At 32.1% G+C, this 21,159-nt stretch overlaps 1 protein-coding gene across 1 annotated transcript in view; it reads left to right on the forward strand.

The window, feature by feature from the left end:
• Positions 1 to 21,159, forward strand: part of LOC129799029 (MAP kinase-interacting serine/threonine-protein kinase 1) — a 74,795-nt gene that overhangs the window by 13,966 nt on the left and 39,670 nt on the right. Inside the window, exons 3-4 of the mRNA XM_055842624.1 lie at positions 541 to 782; positions 855 to 1,124. Of these exons, the coding sequence (XP_055698599.1) occupies positions 541 to 782; positions 855 to 1,124 (512 nt within the window). The remainder of the gene's footprint in view (positions 1 to 540; positions 783 to 854; positions 1,125 to 21,159) is intronic.

Below are 21,159 nucleotides of genomic sequence, written 5' to 3' on the forward strand. Positions count from 1 at the left end.
TAGTGCATAAGTCGGTTACCAAGGTAATGCTTTACGGTTTCCTGAAAAGTATTCACCTTTCAGAATTTGTGCACTTAGGTAAAATATCTTATGCTTTGTCATCCTTCTTTAAAATTGAGTTCAGGAAGATTTTGTGGCATTAAGATAATATTTGAGTAATTTACTGCTTTTAAATGCGAAGAGAAGTAATACCCGAAGCGATAATAATTAAGAAATTGTGGTTTAAGTTCTGCACTGTTGATGCCATAAGTCATCCAAAGTCGAGCTGCAATCTAATTCTGTTGGTCGATGTCTCAAGTGAAGACAAATTTATCGGTCAATCACATTTCATTTTGATATCTAGCACGTATAGCTAAAATATTCAGTTATAGAGATACCGCTTTAACATGCTTTTCCTTGGCGATATTTTCTTACATTCATTGTGGAAAATAGGAGAGTACTCGGAGTTCATAGAAGGTCATCCTATGCACTTTGACATTAAAGTGTCTTTGAAGGGGATATTGCTCTAAAAGGATTCCGTGTCCTTTAATCTTTTTGCAGAATTGTACAAGTTGACTGGAGAGATTTTGGGTGAAGGTGCTTATGCATCTGTCCAGACGTGTGTTAATATCTACACGGATCTCGAGTATGCTGTGAAGATAATTGATAAGATTCCTGGGCATGCTCGTGCTCGTGTTTTCCGTGAGGTGGAGACTTTCCATCACTGTCAAGGACATCCGGGTATCCTTCAGTTGATTGAATTCTTCGAAGACGACGAGAAGTTCTATCTCGTCTTTGAGAAGGTGAGAAAATTGATGATGCCTCCTATTTTGGTTGCCTTCAGGGAAATTTATGCTAATCTAATTTGTTGGTAGATTAACGGAGGACCTCTGTTAACGCGTATTCAGGAGTATGTGTGCTTCTCGGAACATGAGGCTGCACAGATAATCCGGGAGATAGCATCAGGTTTGGATTTCTTGCATAAGAAAGGAATCGCCCATCGTGATCTGAAGCCTGAGAATATTCTCTGTGTGCATCCGGACAAGTTGTGCCCAATTAAAATTTGTGATTTTGATCTTGGTTCCGGCATTAAGTTCACCACCAATATCTCATCACCGGCCGCAACGCCACAGCTATTGACGCCGGTAAGTCTAATTTTATCATAATCTCCCCTCGATGTTATTTATTCAAAAGTCAACTTCCTCAGAAATTCTTAAACTCTCTGAATCCTTTGTCCCCAAACCAAAGGTTTAGCGTGTTAGACCCCCTCAGAAAAGTTTCAAATCAACAACGCAATATCTTACGTCTACAATATAATCTTTTTTTTCTATTTTTGTCAAGTAATTTTCACGTATATTTAATGCTTGATGTGTGGTTGAAAATTATCTACAGCAAATGACATTCTTTCGACCCTGGTGCTATGTTATTTTTTGGATCTTCTTTTGTATGATACGGAATACCATTGACGGTTTGGAAAACCACCTTTTCGGGTTATTTTCTGCCCCATACTCAACGGCTTTCGTTGACGCAAATTTTTCGTGTTCCCATACAATCAACCTCTTCGCTTATTTCTCTCATTTTTTTCTCATTCCTTTTTGTTTGCTCCTCTGACTGTGATGATATTCCATTCTCAATTCTTTCCTCTATGCTGGTCATTTTCATCGACTGTATGGAAATTTCTTTTTCCCCTTTGATAGCTCAATTGTGGTGGACACCAAGTCATATGGAAATTTTTCACCAGTTTTTGGCTTCACGCTTTTTTGGGCTCATTAGCAAGTTTCTGGCTCTGTTTAGCTTCCAAAGAATTGGACTATCTCGAAAAGAACTAGGGCGCAATTTACTTTGGCAATTACCCTTGGTTAGGACCATCTGTAGTCCCTCATTTAAGAATTATCAAATTGGAATGGTGTTCAGCACTATCGTATATTGATCTGCACGAAATGTTTGGGTTTTTTCCACGGTTTAAATGGTGATACTGACTACTATCTATAAATAATTAAATGGTTTTGTTTACGTATATGACAAAAGGGAATTTATATAACATCAACAGAATTAATTTAGAAATAGTCGCGAATTGAGAGTTGTTGACGCATAATCTAAAAAAACAGTTTTAGATCAAAGGTATATTGTTTGTAATATTTTGTCAATAGTTATGTTCGTGCATTATATACATTAAATATAAAAAAATTAAAACTCTGCAATGCTTCATTGAAATGGTTGGCAAATAGAACTTGTTCAGTGAAATATTATTTTAGTATTTTTAATGGATTATATTTCGTCCGTATCTGTTGTCCTTTATTCTCAAATATTTTTTTCAACTTTAAAGTTTAAAACAATTCTAGAGTATTTATTTCTCAACCGATAAGAATAAGTTTGGATTCATTTGAAAGGTCTTTGAGTCTGGGATAATTTTCAGTCGGATAAAACTGTTTATGGACCTATAATAAATGGAATATTCATCCAAATACAGTTAAGGGCAGAATCACATTGACAGTAAAATGCTCACCGTATTTCGTTGTTTTACGCATTTTCATTCCAATTATTACGCAAATTTTCAATTACCGTATTACCTTATCTCATACTTGGTTGTACTAGGTGAAAGCAGTATAAGAAAATTGAATAAATAAAATGAAAATGCGATAAACGGTGAGCAAAAAAAACTGTATGACTTTGCTACAGTTTTTCGTACTGTATTTTTGCTCACCGTTTATCGCATTTTTGTTTTATTTCTTCAGTTTTCTTATATTATTTTCATCTAGTGCCACCGAGTATGAGATAAGGTAACACGGTAATTGAGGATTTGCGTTAAGAATTGCAATGAAAATGTGTAAATTAACGAAATACGGTAAGACTTTGACGGTGAGGATGAGCATTTTACTGTCAATGTGATTCCGCCTTAAAACTTCAAAACAATTGTGAACTGGATGCATTAGAACTATGAGAAGACAAGAAGAGGGTACGATGAACTTTTTTTCGTCATACCGGTAACATTTTTTAGTATAAAAATACATCAACATTTTTCTTGCTAATTTTAAACCCTTTTAGGTGTAAAATTAACTTGTAAAAGAGTAACTTTGACTCCTAATATACACCTAAAAAGGGTAATTATTTACACCGATTTCGATCCAATACCGTAGGGTAAAATTAGGGTAAGTGTGCCAAATTTCGGCATAGTTGCATGCAAGCGACAAAGTCTCAAGTTTGAAATGTAATATTTTCAATAAAAATTGAATATTTTTGTTACTCTTTTAAAAGGAGTGTTGCTTGGAACCTTGCAGACAGTTTATCATCTTTATTTTCTCTAAAATCATTCTTAATACATTTTAAAATGAGTAAAAATGTAGACACAGCATTGGTGGCCTATTTCGGCCACCTTCATTGTCATAGTTCTTTGCCCTTCGGGAATTCTTTCAATGTCTCTTTCAGATCATCTTCCTCGTCGAAGCGACATTTTTTGTTATTTTTTGCATTGTACAATCTCAAGAGTATGCAAAAATTAAAAATTCATGGAAATTAGAGGAACAAAAAATATGGCCGAAATTGCAAGCTGGCCGGAATTTGGCACACTTACCCTTAACATTTTCATAATGCTATTTTAACTTTTTTTTGGATTTCTCTCAGTAAATGAAAACATTAAAAAGTTACAATAAAAGTAAAGTAATGTAATTTGGGTACAAAAGAATAATTTTGAACAGAATCCAATTTTGAATTTATTGAGCACTAATAATAAAAATCAATTAAATTAAGACCGTTCAATAGCGATAAATTTTATTCACATATAATGAAATTATTAGTATTCATTTTTTTTTAAATTGAAGGTACACAATTTTTTTAGATAACCCATCTTCTAAAGAAATAAAATCAAATTAAATATACTTATTTGTTATTTTTATGGTTGATGCTTTTTCTCTCGTATTTTTGGTTGAATGCAGCTTGCAAGTATAAATAACTAAATAAATTACACTTGAAATGAAATATTTTGTAATCTAATTTAGTGAGCAAAAAATAAATTTGTCAGTTAGAGTTTAATTAACTTATTCGTCTCTTTTATGGTTTTATAAAATTGAAGGTGTGCAGAATGTGAATTTTATCCAGTGACACGTAATAATAAAATACAATGAATCATTTCAGAATAGTCCCAAAATATGATAAATTGCAATGGCACTAGATAATTCAATAATTGCATTATTAGTAATGTGATTATAATGCCATTCGGAATTTAATTAATTTAGGTCCAATTTGAAATTTCAATAATTTATAGCCTTTCCAAAATCTAAAAATCATGATAAATTTGTCCATCGTGACTGGGTATTTGCAAGAAATTATTTTCTCACTGAAAAAGCTGAAATCATATGGAATATATTAAAGAATTTTCGTTTTTTTTATAAAATGAATTGCAATTTTCTCACAAGAGAGACTCCCAATCAATTTGTCAATAAGAAATTCAACCAGTTTCTTTTTAAGTTGTCAGTGGTAAAAAAAATGTCGTTTTGCGATTCATTTGGCCAAAAGCTTAGCTCCTTATTTAGTTTGATGTTGAAAGGAGGAAAAAAATAGCTACGAGGAGAATATAATGTGTCTCTAAGCGAGGAATAAGATCTTGTCGGTTGTGTCACCTTATGGCTCCATCGACATGGAGATTATGTATGAGCTTTGTTACGAAATTCATATGAATTTGATGCAAAAATAGCTTTGGTGAAGCACAAATGCGCGACAACAGAAGCTTTTTGATGGAAGTCTGAATGGGAAAAATTGTAGAGAATCAATTGAAAAGGTTGGACTTTTCCATTTAACGTTCTTGAAATAGATGAAAATTGATTGATAACATTATTGTTGGGAGTATGATAGTGACTTTTGGAAAAAGGTTAACAGCACTTTATTTGTCCGGAATGCCATGATAGACCATTTGATGGGCATTTGGCTGAACTGCAGGAGGGAGAGTATAGGACTTTTTATCACTTTCAAACAAATAATAATATAACTGTGGCCGCGATAGAAGTGCAAAGTTATCTATGGGTGAGAGAAGAGTGGAAAAATATGGCAATAAAGGAGGGGAAGTCAAATAAATTGTGATATAATGCCATAATTAAACATTTTGCTATTTATTTTTAAAATTTTGGAACTTGTTTTTGTGAGAATTATAGAAGATGATTTTATTACAATGTAAGTCTCTTTTCGTCTCATGCCCTCTCTTATTTCCTCAATTTGTCGTAAAACTGTGACTAGAGAAAGTTCGCGGAGTGCTCGAACGCACAAATTCGGATAAATCCGAAAAACTCATTTAACTGGTTCATAAACTATACTTAAAATGGTAAGACGTCCATATTGAATTAGTGTAAGTGTGCCAAATTCCGGCCAGCTTGCAATTCCGACCAGCTTGCAATTCCGGCCACCTTTTTTGTACCTCGAATTTCCATGATTTTTTAGTTTTTACATACTCTAGAGATTATGCAATGCAAAAGAATAACAAAAATGTAGCTTTGACAAACGAGATGACGTGAAAAAGACATTGGAAGAATTCCCGAAGGGCAAGGAAATATGAGAATGAAAGTGGCCGAAATAAGGCACCAAAGCTATGTCTACATTTTTATTAATTTTAAAATGTATTGAGAATGATTTTAAAGTAAATAAAAATGGTAAACTCTTTACAAGGTTCCAAGCAACACTCCTTAAGCAGAAGGAATGAAAAAAATCAATTTCTGTTAAAGATATTAGATTTCAAACTTGAGACTTTGGCGCTTGCATGCAACTATGCCGAAATTTGGCACACTTACCCTAATATAAAATAAATTTTCATTAAAAGTTCATCGATTCATTATTGGTATTTTATCGGTTTTGGGTTTTGGGTCAAGTGGTAGAGTACTCGATCTAATGATGTAAATATCCGAAGTTCGAATCCACTTACTAGGATTTTTTTTGGAATTAAAGGCGTTTGAAACGATTTTTATCCAGTAAGCTCATTCAACTTGATTCCACAGAGCATGGCAATTATAGTGTGACAATCCTATCCCCGTTTAAGAAAAAATAATAATGGATGTTCCGAAAATCTCACTTGTGACAGCCTAATACCGCCTAATTCCTGTATGGAACGTTGTGCAATCATTATTATATTTCAACGGTTTATAACCGATTGAAATCAATACAGTCTGATGGAAGATTTCAAGACCTTTCAAATAAATCCAATTTTGACCAAATCGCTTAAAAAATAAGCTTTTGAGAATAGTTTTAAAATTGGCATTGAAAAATCCAAATGGCGTTTTTTTAAATTTTCCGGTCTTAACATTTGAAAATAAAAAATCGGTTGCTGTTGCTTTGAAATAAATCGAAAAATTATGGTATTGGCAATAAATAATTAAAGAGAATATCAACGTGTGGGAGGGTCACCGAAAGTCGGAAGTCAATATCTCTAACCGTTTGTCCTCTAGACCAGTAACAGTCAGACGGAAAGTCGGACAAATGGCAACATTTTTCTTCAATCTTTTTAATGCCAAAATTTTGGCAAGAGGAATCGTCGAAATACAACTCGCAATTGATGGTTTGCACACAATTTCTTCTGTAAGAGTTTGAGCAATAAAAAAAGCAGCTATATATGGCTACATACTGTGACGATGATAACACAGTTGGAAGTATTATATTCAAACTCTCTTCTCCAATTCCCACACTTGGCTCTGGAAAAGATGGAAATAAAATCCAGCAGATGATAGGCAGAGAAAGATGGAATATAGAAAAAGATTTTTAGCCATTATATACTTCATAAAATAGACATATAAAATTTTTCTAAATGGAAGCAAATTGAATGACAAAAAAAAGGCATCAAGACGAGAAATATAGATCTAAATGGGGAGAAACAACACACCCATGGCTCTAAATCTAAAAGATATTTTCTTCAAACTAACTTATGTGACAGTGTTTCTTTCACCGTCTTAAACACTGACGATCACCTCATCCAGAATTACAATAAAAATGCAAAAGTGACGAGAAGAGGTGTGAGAGAGTTTCCGAGCAACATTTTCAACTTCATATTCACTTCGTAGCTTTCAGTCTCAGCAATAAATTTTCTGTCTTTGCTTGTGGCACTTAAAGCAGTGCTTTTCAAACTTTCACGTCCATTTTCGACAGTTTTACGATGTTTTGCACAGTTTCTGTGACTCAGAAAGAAAATTGACAGCACTTGCTTTACTTTGAGGGATAGACTTGTGAAACATGGACTTTATCTAATGATTGAGGAAGTTACACTGATGCTGAAGAAAGTTTGTAGTGCATTTATTTGTACTGAAGAGAAACAATTTTGTTTAAAAAGAATTTGAAATAAAATTTTGGATTAAGGTAGAATTTTAGAAAGAAAATTAATGCGGCACAATAATTTTGTAATAAAGTTGATTAATAAGGTGTTTAGTCCCAACTTCCAAGCCATGGCGAATTGACGGAAGAGCCTTCCTTCCAAAATCTTTAATAATACAAAGTTTCTAGAAGCTTAAAGGAGATTCGAACCCGTGACATTCCATAATTTAGATTTAGACTGGAATGATCAGAGCTGCTAGAGGTATACCGAACATCAAAGTTTAGTCAAAGCTTTTCTCAATAATTTGATGAGTTTTTATCGAAACTATCGGATTCACAATTATTCACTTGCCGGTTTAATATACAAAAAATAGAACAAATAAAAACAAAATTATAATAAATGGTAAAGATTTCAATAACTATGTAAAACTTACCATTTATTTATGGAGAATAGTGTTAGTGAACTTAGCGATTTATAAAAGAAAAGATATGCATCAATCATTTTATTCTATTCTTTTTCCCATGGGTTTGCATGTCTATTTAAATTGAACTGTACTATACACGTATATGATATGCCTAGAACGCCTAGAACATACATCAGATCTAGTACTACGTACAAATAAGGTGTAGTTAGATAAAAGAAAGACTTATAATTTTATTTTTTTTTGTATTAGAAAATTTCGAAATATCGTAAATAGTTTAAAATACTGTAAATTCATTCACTAAGAAAAAAACTAAAAAATATAAAAGAACTCTATGGCAAAGTTGAATTAACTCTACGGATATCGATGTAATTGTTACTTTTTTTCTTTGTAAATTTTAGTAAATAGAGTTGAAACAACTCTTCGTGCGAGTTGAATTAATTCGTCGGATATCGATGTAATACACTTTTTCGATGTAAAATTTCATCTCGACTGAAGTATATGCTTAAGTGTTTTCGTTTAAGAATATACTTCATTCAAGAAGATTTTCGTGTGACAAAGTTCATAAGGAACATCAACTAGAAATATGCCTAACAGTGTTTCATGAAGACATGTGCGAGCATCATACGTGATATTTCGCTCGGAATATAGGGAACTTGAGGTCAAGAAAATATTAATAAAGAAAATGGTAAAATAAAAAAAAACATAAAATTGCAAAACATTAATTTTGGAATTTGAGAGAGTTATTTTAACTCTAAGAAAGATTTTTTTAAGTCTTGAAACGAGTTATTTTAACTGAAGTCAAAGTGGGAAATTCGGTCTAATTTTTTGTTCTTCAATTTGACTTTATTTTGCCAACGTTTCGATCCTGAATGGGATCTTCTTCAGGGCCTAGTATACGCATACGGTCGAAATATAGCACTAGAGTTATTTTAACTTTTAAAACGAGTAATTTTCAGTCTTAAAAAGATTTATTTACACTCTTTTGTCATGTAAATTTTAGGAAAAAAAATTAAAATGACTTTTCTGAATATTACATCTAAATTGAAGTAAAATCAACTCTAAAATATAGTTATTCGAAAATCACAACGAAAAAGAGTTACTAATTCAATATCGATTTGAGTAAGTTTTACTCGATTATTTTTCTGAGTGTCCATATTTTGCTTTTAAATTTTAATTTTTAATATATATATATATATTATACGAAACTTGTTTTTACATAAGTCAAGTTCCGAATTTACTTAATGGATTAGCCAATAAGTTCAGCATAAATTCTGAAATGCTAACGTTTAGTAAAATATTTATTTTTTTCAATTTCTTCCGAAAGAGATATTTTTGCAACAATATTTACCAAAAGCTCCTTAAATTGAGTGCATTTTGTACAAGATTCGAGAAAAACTTATGAAGTTTGTGGATAAAGATCATACAAAATTTCCTCCAAGTTTTATATGGAACAAACTCTCTTTGCCAAATTCTGAAACCTAACCTATTCCATTATAGTAGTGCCTTTCCTAGTTCAATTTACTCGACTTTATTAAAAGATTGTGGTTTTATTGTTGGAAAATCCTTTGAGAAAATTAAATTTGTTTTGTCTCAAGATAGAAAGTATGAAAAAGTATTAGCATTCGGTGCAATAGCCACTCCCTTAATCTATTTTAAGTGGGACATAATATTATTTACGTTATCGTAAACCATAGTTTATCAAAGACCATGCTTGGAAAAAAAAGTTCAAATAAGCTCTTGATCAATTTGTTGCCTTCTTGCGATGGCTGCGTTGACCCTCGAGAAATGCTGAAATGCGCCAATGCTAGTGCATTGGGTTCAAACAAGGGGGTATAATTTATAATTGAAGACAGATAAGATTATTTTATTAATAGTGGCAAATGATGAAATGAATGTAAGTTTATATAAAAAAAGACAAATGGAACTTCAAATCGATGCTTTGAGATGTGTTTGAGAAGCACTTTTTTCAGATAGAGTTGAGCCTATATTGACGCGCAAAAGTCGCGATCACACGATCACCAGAAACGAAGGAAAGGCACAATTTGTAGTCTCGAGACATCAGGCGATTTCTTGTCTTTCTGTTTGTTTTTGCATTTCCAAAAACATTAAATATTTCTATATTCCTCCCATTTATACTCTCTTTCGCTATTTTTTCTCTTCTCTCATGTTTTTAGTCGTGATTCTTTTAAAATCACAACTGTTGTGATGCTTTAAATCAGGCGATCGTTTTCGATTGAGCTAAACTAAAAGTTGAAGAAAAATCGATCCGGTCAGTTGACCTAGCGAACTCGGAAAAAAATGTAGATTTGAAGGTAGATCTTCGGGTCCCGGTCAAAATCCCGAAAGCCAAAATTCCGAAAGCCAAAATCTCGAAAGCCAAAATCTCGAAAGTCAAAATCCCGAATGGGCCAAAATCCCGAAAGCCAAAATCCCGTATTCTTAAAAGTGTCATAGCTACTCCGACCCCACGATTGCATCCGCGTTTGCTGGAGGCAGAGGGAAATCTTCTGTGTCTTGGGAAATTATTCTATACATTTTCCTCCATATAATTTCATCCCTTTCACGATTTTAAACATTTGGGATTTTTGCCTTTTCGGGATTTTGGCTTTCGGAATTTTGGCTCTCGGGATTTTGGCTTTCGGGATTTTGGCTGCCATCGAAATCTCCAACTTAACTGGTAGGGCAAGAAACTGTAAGAATCAATATAGCCGAAATATTGTCGAAAGCTATGTCTATATTTTTATTCATTTTAAAAAGTATTAACGAATGTTTTTAGAGAAAACAAAAACGACAAATTATCTACAAGGTTCCAAGCAACACTCTTTAAAAAGAAGAATTAAAAAATTCAATTTGTATCAAAAATATTACCTTTGAAACTTAAGACTTTGGCAGTTTCATGCAACTATACCGTAATTTGTGGCACTCAAAGGGTCAAATGGTAGAGTACTTGCTCTATGATGCAAGTGTCCCGGGTTCGAATCCCCTTTAGGTCACTAGGAATTTTTCTGGCGTTAAAGATGTTCGGATTGCATCCAGTGAGCTTCACTGCACTTGATTTCACATGGCATGGGACTAACAACCTCATCCCGTACAAGAAAAAAATAATAATGCGTGTCTAGAAATCCCCTTGCGGGAAGGCCTTATTCCTTAATGGATTGTTGTGCCACCATTATTATTATTATTATTATTATACCGAAATTTGGCACATTTACCTTATGCATTGAAAAGTGAAGATTAACACTAAGGGCAGAATCACATCGACAATAAAATGCTCGCCGTAGCCTTACCATATTTCGTTAATTTACGCATTTTAATTGCAATTATTACGCAAATTTTTCATTACCGTATTACCTTATCTCATACTCGGTGGCACTATGTGAAAATAATATAAGAATATTGAAGAAATAAAACGAAAATTCGATAAATGGTAAGTAAAAAAAACTCTAAGAGAAATTAATCGAACAGTTTTTGTTTGCTCACCGTTTATCGTATTTTTGTGTTATTTCTTCAATTTTCTTATATTATTTTCACCTAGTGCCACAGAGTATGAGATAAGGTAATACGGTTATGGAAAATTTGCGTTAAGAATTGCAATAAAAATGCGTATAGTAACAAAATACGGTGAGAATTTCACTGTCAATGTGATTCTGCCCTAAACCTACTGACCGTTTTTAGTCGTTTTTCGGTCAAATGACAAACCATGGTAGGGTGAGATAATCAACAAATTTATCTTGTAGAAGTGCAAAAAATTAAAATTTAAACACTGAAAAATATATTACAAGCACATTTTAAGAAATTCATAAAGTTTGATAGTGACATTGTACCGTTTAAACATGTGTTGATTTTAAACCGGTCAATTTGACTGGGTCTTGGAAGGTTTAGTGTTAAGCCATCCACCTCCGTCTTAATGCTAGTACCCACCCTTCAGATAAAAAGCGCATTATTTTACATTTTTTTTAAAGATAAATCAATTAATTCAGGAATTGTCAAAATTTTAGAAAATTTTAAGAGATCACTAAGAGATCACTATTTTAAGAGATCACTTTTTTTCCTCATAATTTTAACACTTTTTAGGTGTAAAAATATATCAACATTTTTTAATGTTAATTTTACACCCTTTTAAGGGTAAAAATAACATGAAAAATGGTAAGTTTAACCCCTAATACAACTAAAAAGCATAATATTTACACCGATTCCGGATCAATACTGCAGGGTAAAATTAACATTTTCGGAATGTTATTTTAACTTTTTCGGATTTCACTCACTCAGTGATGACTCACCTTGGAAATGTGAGAATCACAGCTGCCATAAGCTGGATCAAGCTTATCACTAGCGTGTTTTGGGTGGATCGTAATCACTGGAATTGGTGTATTAATTCGGGGAAATATTTAGAAGTGTCATGGTGGCTCATGGTGATTTCTTTGGGTAGTATCCAAGTGAAAAATAAACTTGGAGAATAAATTGTGATTTGCTGCTTATATTCTCCTCTTACAGCTATCTATAAGACAATTGTGGCCAATTGAGCTATTTGGTGATCAACAAAACCCACAAATTAATTTTAATTCAAGGTTGATACAATTCTTTTTTTCCCTCTTCTGTTTGTTTTCTCTGGTGTGTGGCTTTTGTGGATGAGATCTGCAAGCAATTGGAATAAATTTAACCCATTTCTGAGCTCTCGATCTTATGCCAGAAAGAAAAAAAAAGAATTCAGTCATATTTGCAAGATTAATTATGGTGGGAGATCGTGATCACTTTGGGTTATTTTTTTATGCCCGCAATCTCGTCTAAAGTTGAGATGGTGAATGTGGTTTTTTTTTTATTGCGGGTTATTAGTCACTCTGGTGAGATACACTGAACTCTCTATTTGAAAATGACGATCAGCAGCAGAGACGATAGTGATCACTATAATTTTTCGATCAAACCTTATTGGAGTTTTCGACTGAAGATCACATAAATTTTACCTCGAGATGGATGCGTGGCGGTTTAGAAAGCTCACCCAAAGTGTTATATTCAAATAATGCACCGTAAAATGGATTATGAGATTAATTTATATTTAATTTTAATATTAAATTATATGCGATATTTTTTTTTATTATTTCATCTTCTCCGGCTATAAGAAAGAAGTTTCCACCCAAGCAAATTGCAATTCAGCGTTGAACTTTCCCATTTGTATGTGCAAGAAATTTGTATTAGATTTGAGACAATCGTTGCCTGGGAAAGTATTTTCAAAAGGTATATACATCAAATAAATATGTATACAACATTATGTACATGTTTTCCATGTAGACATGAAGGTGTGGAAGAAAAATATCAAAGCTAAAAGAGAAATAAAAAGCTAAATTGCACTGGTCTCGGGGATCATTGCTATTGGTTATATTTTGCGATAGGAATAGCAAATTATGAGTCACAAGTTAGGTGTTTTTTTTTTCTCTCCAATATGCTTAAAGCAGCAGCAAAAGAGAAGGAAATAATACGACAAAAGCAAAGAATTGAGGAAAAAATATAGTCGCTAAATAAACAGTTTGATATTCAATAAAAGTGGCATGATGTCTTCCAATTGGCAAAACTTCCAAAATAGGCACTTTAACTGCTCAATGGAATATTTTTGTGCTGAACTTGCTGAAAAAAAGTCGAAAATCAAGAACCACCTGACCAACTGGCCAACTCCAAAATCTTCCAAATGATCAACACTGACCAAAATAAATTTTGAATCACATTGAAACACTTTTCATTGCTCAAACTGTTAAGGCAGAGCAATAACAGGTTTTGATTTTAAATCATATTTAGGGTAAATGTCCTAATTCAAAACCATTTCCAGATGCTTTAACTTTGACAGAAGATGCAACACATTAAGTTCATATTTTTTCTTAAGAGAATTACATAAATTTGCTCCTTGACTCTTCAAGAATGTTACTGTTTAGTGAAAATATAATTTGAAAACTTCTTAAATACAAGAAAAAATACGCGAGCGTAAAATGCTTCTTTTGGAAACATGTTAATCCAAATGGAGACAAGGGAAAGTTTCTAATTGGAGACAAATAGTGTAAATGAAACCGCGACAAAAGGCTTCCTAAACCTTGTTAAGTTGCTCCTGAGTGCAGGATTTTTTCTTATTCCTGGTCTTTTCTCCTTTCCCATTTAAAACAATAAGAAAATCTCTCCAAAAAATCATATTTCTGGGGTTTCCTATTGAAGTATTTGCAGACATTTCAGAAAAACCCTTTTTGTTCACGAAATATGTAATTATTTCATTTGAAAACTTCACGTACCGTTAACAACAAAGATTAGCAATTAATTTAACTAAAATTAACCAGAAATATAACGTAAATGTTAAAGAAAACGAATAAACAATAGTCACCTCATTGTGTTTTTCATTGGAAAACATGGTCGATCGATGAAAAATTCGATGGTGAAAAGGTACACTTTTAATTTTTCTCAGAAATTAATAAATTAAAATTTGTGAATATGAATGGATTTTCGCTTTATTTGGAGCAAAATTAACTAAATAATGAAACTGTGGTATAGAAAATATATAAATATAATAATTTAGTACTGTATTTATCATGAAAACAATGACGTCTCCATTTGGAGTAGCGAAAAATTTCCATTTGGAGCAGGTTTTGGCATAGTAAAAATTTTGAAATTCTGAAATTTCGGGGAAACTAACGCTCGATATATTTCGCTTCTCTATTGATTTACCACCGAATTGGAGGTCAAACGGTTAGATATATCGACTTCTGGTTTTCGCTGATCTCTCTTCCTACTCTTTCTTCTCCATCAAATGATTTTCCTGGTTTATTTTTTGTGATACCCTTAATATCGAGTCCATAAGCTGTTTACTCAGATAAGCTGAAAAGGAACTGTTAACAATGTGATAAAGTTACAGCAATTGCTGATTGAAGTGTCTGTGCCTTTGATCAACAATTTTAGTATCCACTTATTAAGATTAAGTATTTTTGATATCATCTTGAGAATTAAGTTTTTAGTTAGACTTTGTTATATAGCATTACAATTACACACTGCGGTATATTTGTGAAACAATTTGTTCCTTTATTTTGAAACAATTTATTAAGAGAAATCATTAGTTTTGATATATAAAAAAATATATTTGAATATTTTAAAGTAAACTGTTCTAAATCATATGAAAATAATTAAATAAAGTTAAATTTTTGCGAAGTATTGTGAAAATCGGATAATTTATCTTTTGTCTCATTTATTTTAATTACAATATCCCTAATAACTTGAGTGCTGCCTTTAAAGAAATGATAACTATTAAAGTAATATTATATAGTTTATTAGAGGAAATCTCTGTCTCGACGTCAAGTTTATCTCGCAAAATACCTCTATCGCAACAAACTGTAAATTTTAATTATGGAAAGAAAAAGTTGCACTTATAAATATCTCCTCCACTGTTATGCGGGTTAAACTATCGGTGAATTAAATTAAGTGGGAAAAATAGCAGAGTTAAAAATTTTCACTGATCGTCTTGAAGAGGCTGTTTGTTTTCCTTGCCTTATTAACTGGTTTTCCTACAAACAATAATTTATTTTGTTAAGAAACAACGTATTCACAGACTAGTTCCACATCTTGTGGCGTATATGAAATCCTCTCCATCTTCTCTCTCCGGGATGGCATTCTCAGCGGTGTGCACTATTTTACTTGAATATCAAATGTATGAAGTACATTTATCAAGTTAAGAAAGTCTCTTTTGCTTTGCTACAAATTGCAAATTATATGCTCAGGGTTCTTCCGGCATTCTGCTTGAGAGATGCTTAGAAAGTTGACTCTTAAGAATAAAGCACTGAAAAGAGATAAACATCATCTGCATAAAGTGATAACAATAACAAGTAATTAATACACTAGACATTTATGTAGGAGTTGGAAATGACAGAAGATAGATGGGGCTTTAGATAAAAAGTCTATTGTTGACCGAGTTGCGGGCAAAATATTTTATTAAGTATCATATTGCATGGAAGTGCGATTATTAATAAATATAATATAAAATTGAATGGATTTTTTATGAGGAATCAGCAAACGCTGGTCAGTTAAGTTGGTTCTTAATCACAGCTACTGTAAATGCTGTAGTTTAGTCGATTGTTCGATTCATCACGTATTCATAGGGTCATTCTTAATTCCAAACGGCCCGGCTGTATACTAAGATTTTATAGAAAATGCACCAACGAGTTATGCTTAAACGTGTAATTTATTCGGTTCTGAACACACAAGAAGTCATACCAATCTGAATATCCGTAGATTTTTGAAAATAAATAAAATTTTGAGTATAAATTTCCGGTATGTTGTAGGCCTTCTTGACACTTTTCCGGAATAGTGCCATATTTGAAAATTCTGAGAAGTATAAATTAAGATAAGGCAAGAGTACCAGGGATCGACGGTGTTCTTCGAACCACTAGGTTGTTTCTGCATTAGTGCCCGAAAACAAAATGTTTTTTTTTTTAAATTGATATCTTAATATCTGTAGCGCACTTCAGGTGTATCAGATGCATCTAACTAAATCTCAATTCATGTTGATCCGAAAAAAACCAGTGCATTTTTACAATTACATCTTTAATGTAATTCGAGTGTTCAAAATAAATAAATAAATAAATAAAAAATGTAATTATTTCTGGAAATATTCTATGAGGACATCTCCAGTGATCAGCAGTGGAAACTTTCTTTCACCTCAAGAAGAAACACAAATTTTCTGTTTTGGCCAGAGCTCTCGGCCCGAATGTAGACCTTCAGTTTCTACAAAAAGGCTTTCTTTTTATTATTATTTTTTATTCATTTGAACAATTTAAATTTTAACTCATTCGACTGTGTCAGAAAAGTTTGAAAATAAAATGAAAATCTTTTTGTAGGCACTAGAGAAGGTCTACATCTAGACCGAAAGTTCTGGGCAAGACAGAAAATTTGTTTTTCTTCTTGAGGCGAAATAAAGTTTCCAATGTCGATCACCGGAGGTGTCCTCATAGAATAGATATTCATAACGCCAGGTCAAAATCCAACAATACATAGAAATACTTAAATTGATCATTAATATAGCAATTGGCATAGGGGAAAGTACTCTCCCTTTGAACGTTCATGCCTTCGAATAATGTTTTCCTAAGAGACTTCCACATTTCTATTAAATATTTAAATTCTTATCATCAATTGTTGATAATTCCGTGATAATTTAGTGTAAATCTCCTACGAAAAACAAAAGAAATTCACATTATTCGAAGGCATGAACGTTCGAAGGGAGAGCACTTTCCCCTATACAAAATAATGAAAAGATTTTTGCGGTTTATATTTTTAGCTTATTAAGGAGCATTTTTCCTATCATGGCGACTTTTGGTACCCTTTTTTTATAAAATAATTTTAGTTTTTTTTTCTTATTTTGAATAGCTAAACGAAGTAAATTATTTTGAGGTTTGGGCATGGAAAAACATCTTGAGATTTTTTGTAAAATATGTTAGCTAGCTCTTAAGTAAATTTAAAAAAAAGTAGGTTTCACAAATATTTTATTTTAACAGACCTTTTTTTAATTTTTAATGCTCAATTAAACGGAAAAGCGAAATAAATAATTCATCCATTTTGAGTTTAGTATATTCGATTCTTCTCCATTGATTATTTGTGAAATTTTAATTTTTTGAAGATTAAAAAAAAGGTTTTAATGGCTAGCTAGTTCGAACTTCGGATTCCCTACAAATATTTAATAAAAGTTAACGGAAGGAAAGGATAATTTTTTCGTTCTGAAAATTTTTAATGTGAAAATTACGTTTACTTTGCGTTATATCTTCAATTTAGTAAGAAAAAGTTGTCGGGTTTTAACGGTCAAAAGTTTAAATGAGTTTAGAGGCCATATTTCTAAACAGGTTGAAACAGTAATAGATTATTTTGGAAGGTTTTTGAAATAAGTCTAAATTTATATTTAGAATAATTTCGATTAAACATGTTCGATTTTTGGTGTGTTGTAGGCCGACTGAAGATTTTTTGCGTTCGTTTTAATTTACTAACAGGATCTTCGGGATCTTCCAATAAAAGAATCATAGTTTCCATAAGGTAAAACAATATCTTTTCTAGCTAAGAATGTGTCACATGCCGAAATATGATCACATACGAAGCGTGCAAATATGATAAGGTGACCTGTTGTAGATTAAGTCGTGTGTAATTTGATGAGTTCAAACAAGAAAGCACGAGGACAAAAAAAAATGCATTCGTCTTACTTTTATGCAAATCCGACAAAATTACTGCATATTCAAACAATTTATATCAACTGTTTAAGCTAAATAACTTCCCATATGTTTTTCTTACCCTTCATTCTGAATCACATGTTTTCCCCTTTTGTTTGCTCACATTGTCATCAAGGAGCTTTCTTGCTGATTCATTAATGAATTTGACTTGAGTGGTTGTTTTCAACTGCGAAAATATCAATAGCTATTACATATTTCTCAATATTCCAGCAAACAAGAAAATCCTGCAAGTTCTCTTGTTTGTTTGTGGCTTCGGGGTGGACGGAAAGAAAAATTATTTAATGCACTCACCGAGGTCATTAAATTATGGGCTTAATATGTAATAGCTTATTTACTCACTAGTATGAGTTGTTTACGTTAGAAAAAAAAGGCGCAATTGAGAAGGTGATAAATATTTATGCGTAAATTTAATTTATTTTTAGTTACATGCCACATTTGTTGTGGGAAAAAGAGAGAGAAAAACTCTCTATGGACTATGTGGAAATTTTCACAGCTCATGATAATAAATTTAATCTTAGAGGAGAAATGTGAAAAAAAGAGATCACGCTTTTGCTGTTTTTTTTTTATTATTTCCTCTGTATATTTTTCTTTAAACACTTAGCACTTTTTTAATGCAATTTAGCTGAAGAAAAACTTGGTGAAAATTTCAGTGAAATATTGTGATAAGACAAAAAAAAGCTTCCTATCACTTTTGATAGTTTCTTCGTGCGTCATTTAATTAATTTTGTCGTTTGAAAGTTAGAAAGAAAATAGATCGCCAGCATTTTCTTTTGCTCAATGGAAGAATTAAAAATATTCATAAGAAGTTGTTTGTGTGCTGTTATCTCGTCTACGCATGCAGAACTATTTTATGAGTTTGCCTTTCTAAGCTAATCTTTTAAAATTGTTTTGTAGTTGATTGTGTCTTAAAGTGCCCATTGCAATGATAAATAAATTTAATGTGAACTTCTGAAAATTGGCACAGGTTATTGAAAAATTTTCTGAGTAAACAATATCTAATAAAAATTCCATTAATTTCTTATTATAAAAATTTTAGTAAAAAAAAGGAGCTTAAAAATGAATCTTTGCTTTATAATTTATATTATCTTTAGAGCAAAAGAAACAATACGATTTTCTAATCTCAATTTTAGTCCAAATTGAAGCCAAAAAACAAATGAGAAGTTAAAAATCAAGTTTATTCAATAAAGTATTAATTTTAAATTAATTTATATAAATAACTTGTTTGCAGATTAAATGTAATTTTCTTTTTTTTCCGAAAATTTGTAAGAAAATTTCATTGCTTTTAAAGTTCTAAATTAAGTTATTGCCTAAATATGTTTTATTAATTTAATTTTTACTGCTCATATGTATAGTGCCGCAAAAGAATAAGGTCTAGTCCTAATAATGGATCAGTTTTTAAGGTTGATCAATTAATTAAGGGAAATATTTCAGTTTTAAGTAGAACTTAGATTCTTCAGAATTAATTATTTAATTCGTAAAAGCGTTCAAAAGTTGTAAACCGGTGTTACTTTATAACCATATGCTCATAAGAAATAGGGTGGCTGCATTACTTGTGATCTGCCTCAACTTATGGCCTCTTTTTACACAAATTTTGCCGTAGTCATTCCAAAATTTGTTCGAATTTTTGAGAAAGCTCTTAAAAGCTTTTGATACAGAAGGCAGCCAAAATCCCGAACGCCAAAATCCCGGAAGGGCCAAAATTGCGAATGTTGAAAATCCTGGAGGATAATGTTTAGAATAATTTCCCAGGACACAGAAAATTTCCCTTTGCTTCCACCAAGCGCTAGTGCAATCTTGGGAGTAGTTATGACACTATTAAGAATTCGAGATTTTGGCTTTCGGAATTTTGGCCGATTCGGGATTTCGGCTTTCGGGATTTTTGGGTTCGGGATTTTGGCATTCTGGATTTTGCCGTTCGGGATTTTGACCGGGACTCTTTTAGTGGTGCCCTTCTGTAAACCTGTGGGAGCAAATTCTACTATCCGCGTCAATTAAATTACAAGAAATTCCAAGAAAGTATCTTACCTATGAAAAATAAGCCACGCCCCTTTCAAAACTAATATGATTTTTAAAGAACATTTCAATTATTTTTTTGCCTAGTTTTAGAAAATATGTTTTGTGATATTAGATAAAAATTGAAGCAATAGGTATGGATAATAAATACTGATATTAATGGGGATTACAATTTCTACTCCAGAGCGAATATTTGCTCAGGCATTTTTATTACTAGAATAGCTATGAAGGTCCGATAAGTATGTTTCAACGATTTGTACAATCATAAATATTAGGTATTCTTGACAAATTCAAATAGGAGTGTTCGTGTGAAAAACAATTTCGTAATCTCAGTTTTACTGATCTTTATTAATATGCCCCCAAAATAATCAATTTGATGCTGAAACGAGTCTTGTTTTATTTGTCTCAAGCCTATAAAATTTTATTGCTTCTCTCGAAAATATACTCACGAAATGTATCAAAATGCAAATTGTTGTAATAATATTGGCATAGAGGAAAAATAAGGAGTTTCTCTCTTGAACTTAAGTGAGTACCAAAATGGAATGGAATCTTTGTTGCATATAGCATGAACTTTTCAACTCAACACCATGATTCGCACTGATGAATTTCGAATACAGACGGTAACATATAAAACTATTGCTTCTTTAGTGAAAACAGCAACATGTTTGAGTGAATTTACGATGGTGTCACCGAACTATTGTCCCAATTCAATGGCGCTTGAGTGTTGTTTTTTAGTGCTGTTGTGTGTGGTTTCTGATGCAAATAAAATGCAAGAAGTTGATACACCAGGAGAAACTCATTAGGTGTCGCAGTGCAATTTTAGAGAGTGCAATTCAATTGCATGTCTCCTCGATTGTGTCACTTTTACGACCGACAGCACAAGACATGAAAAAAATCTAGTAGAAATAATTGGAGGAAAGCGTTAATTCATAAATGATCAAGATTAAAAAAAAGTCTTTTTGCACAGAGAAAAATTTTGAGTTAGAAAAAATTAAGAAACGTGGTTTTGAATCAAGAGTACAAGAATTTCAAACTATTTTCCCCTATAATTGAGATATTTTGCGCTTGAATTTCTCTAAAAGAGTATGATAGTTTAAAAAATAGAATAAATTGTGATTAATAATAGGAGAACAGTGGGTTTGATTTTAGAGAATCGTAGTTTTGAACACTGATAGAGCATACAGAAGTTTTAAAGTTAGAAGGTCATGGTTTTGATTTTAGAGTATAGA

This window comes from Phlebotomus papatasi, chromosome 1 (genome assembly GCF_024763615.1).
Source record: "Phlebotomus papatasi isolate M1 chromosome 1, Ppap_2.1, whole genome shotgun sequence".
NCBI classification, from domain to species: Eukaryota; Metazoa; Arthropoda; class Insecta; order Diptera; family Psychodidae; genus Phlebotomus; species Phlebotomus papatasi.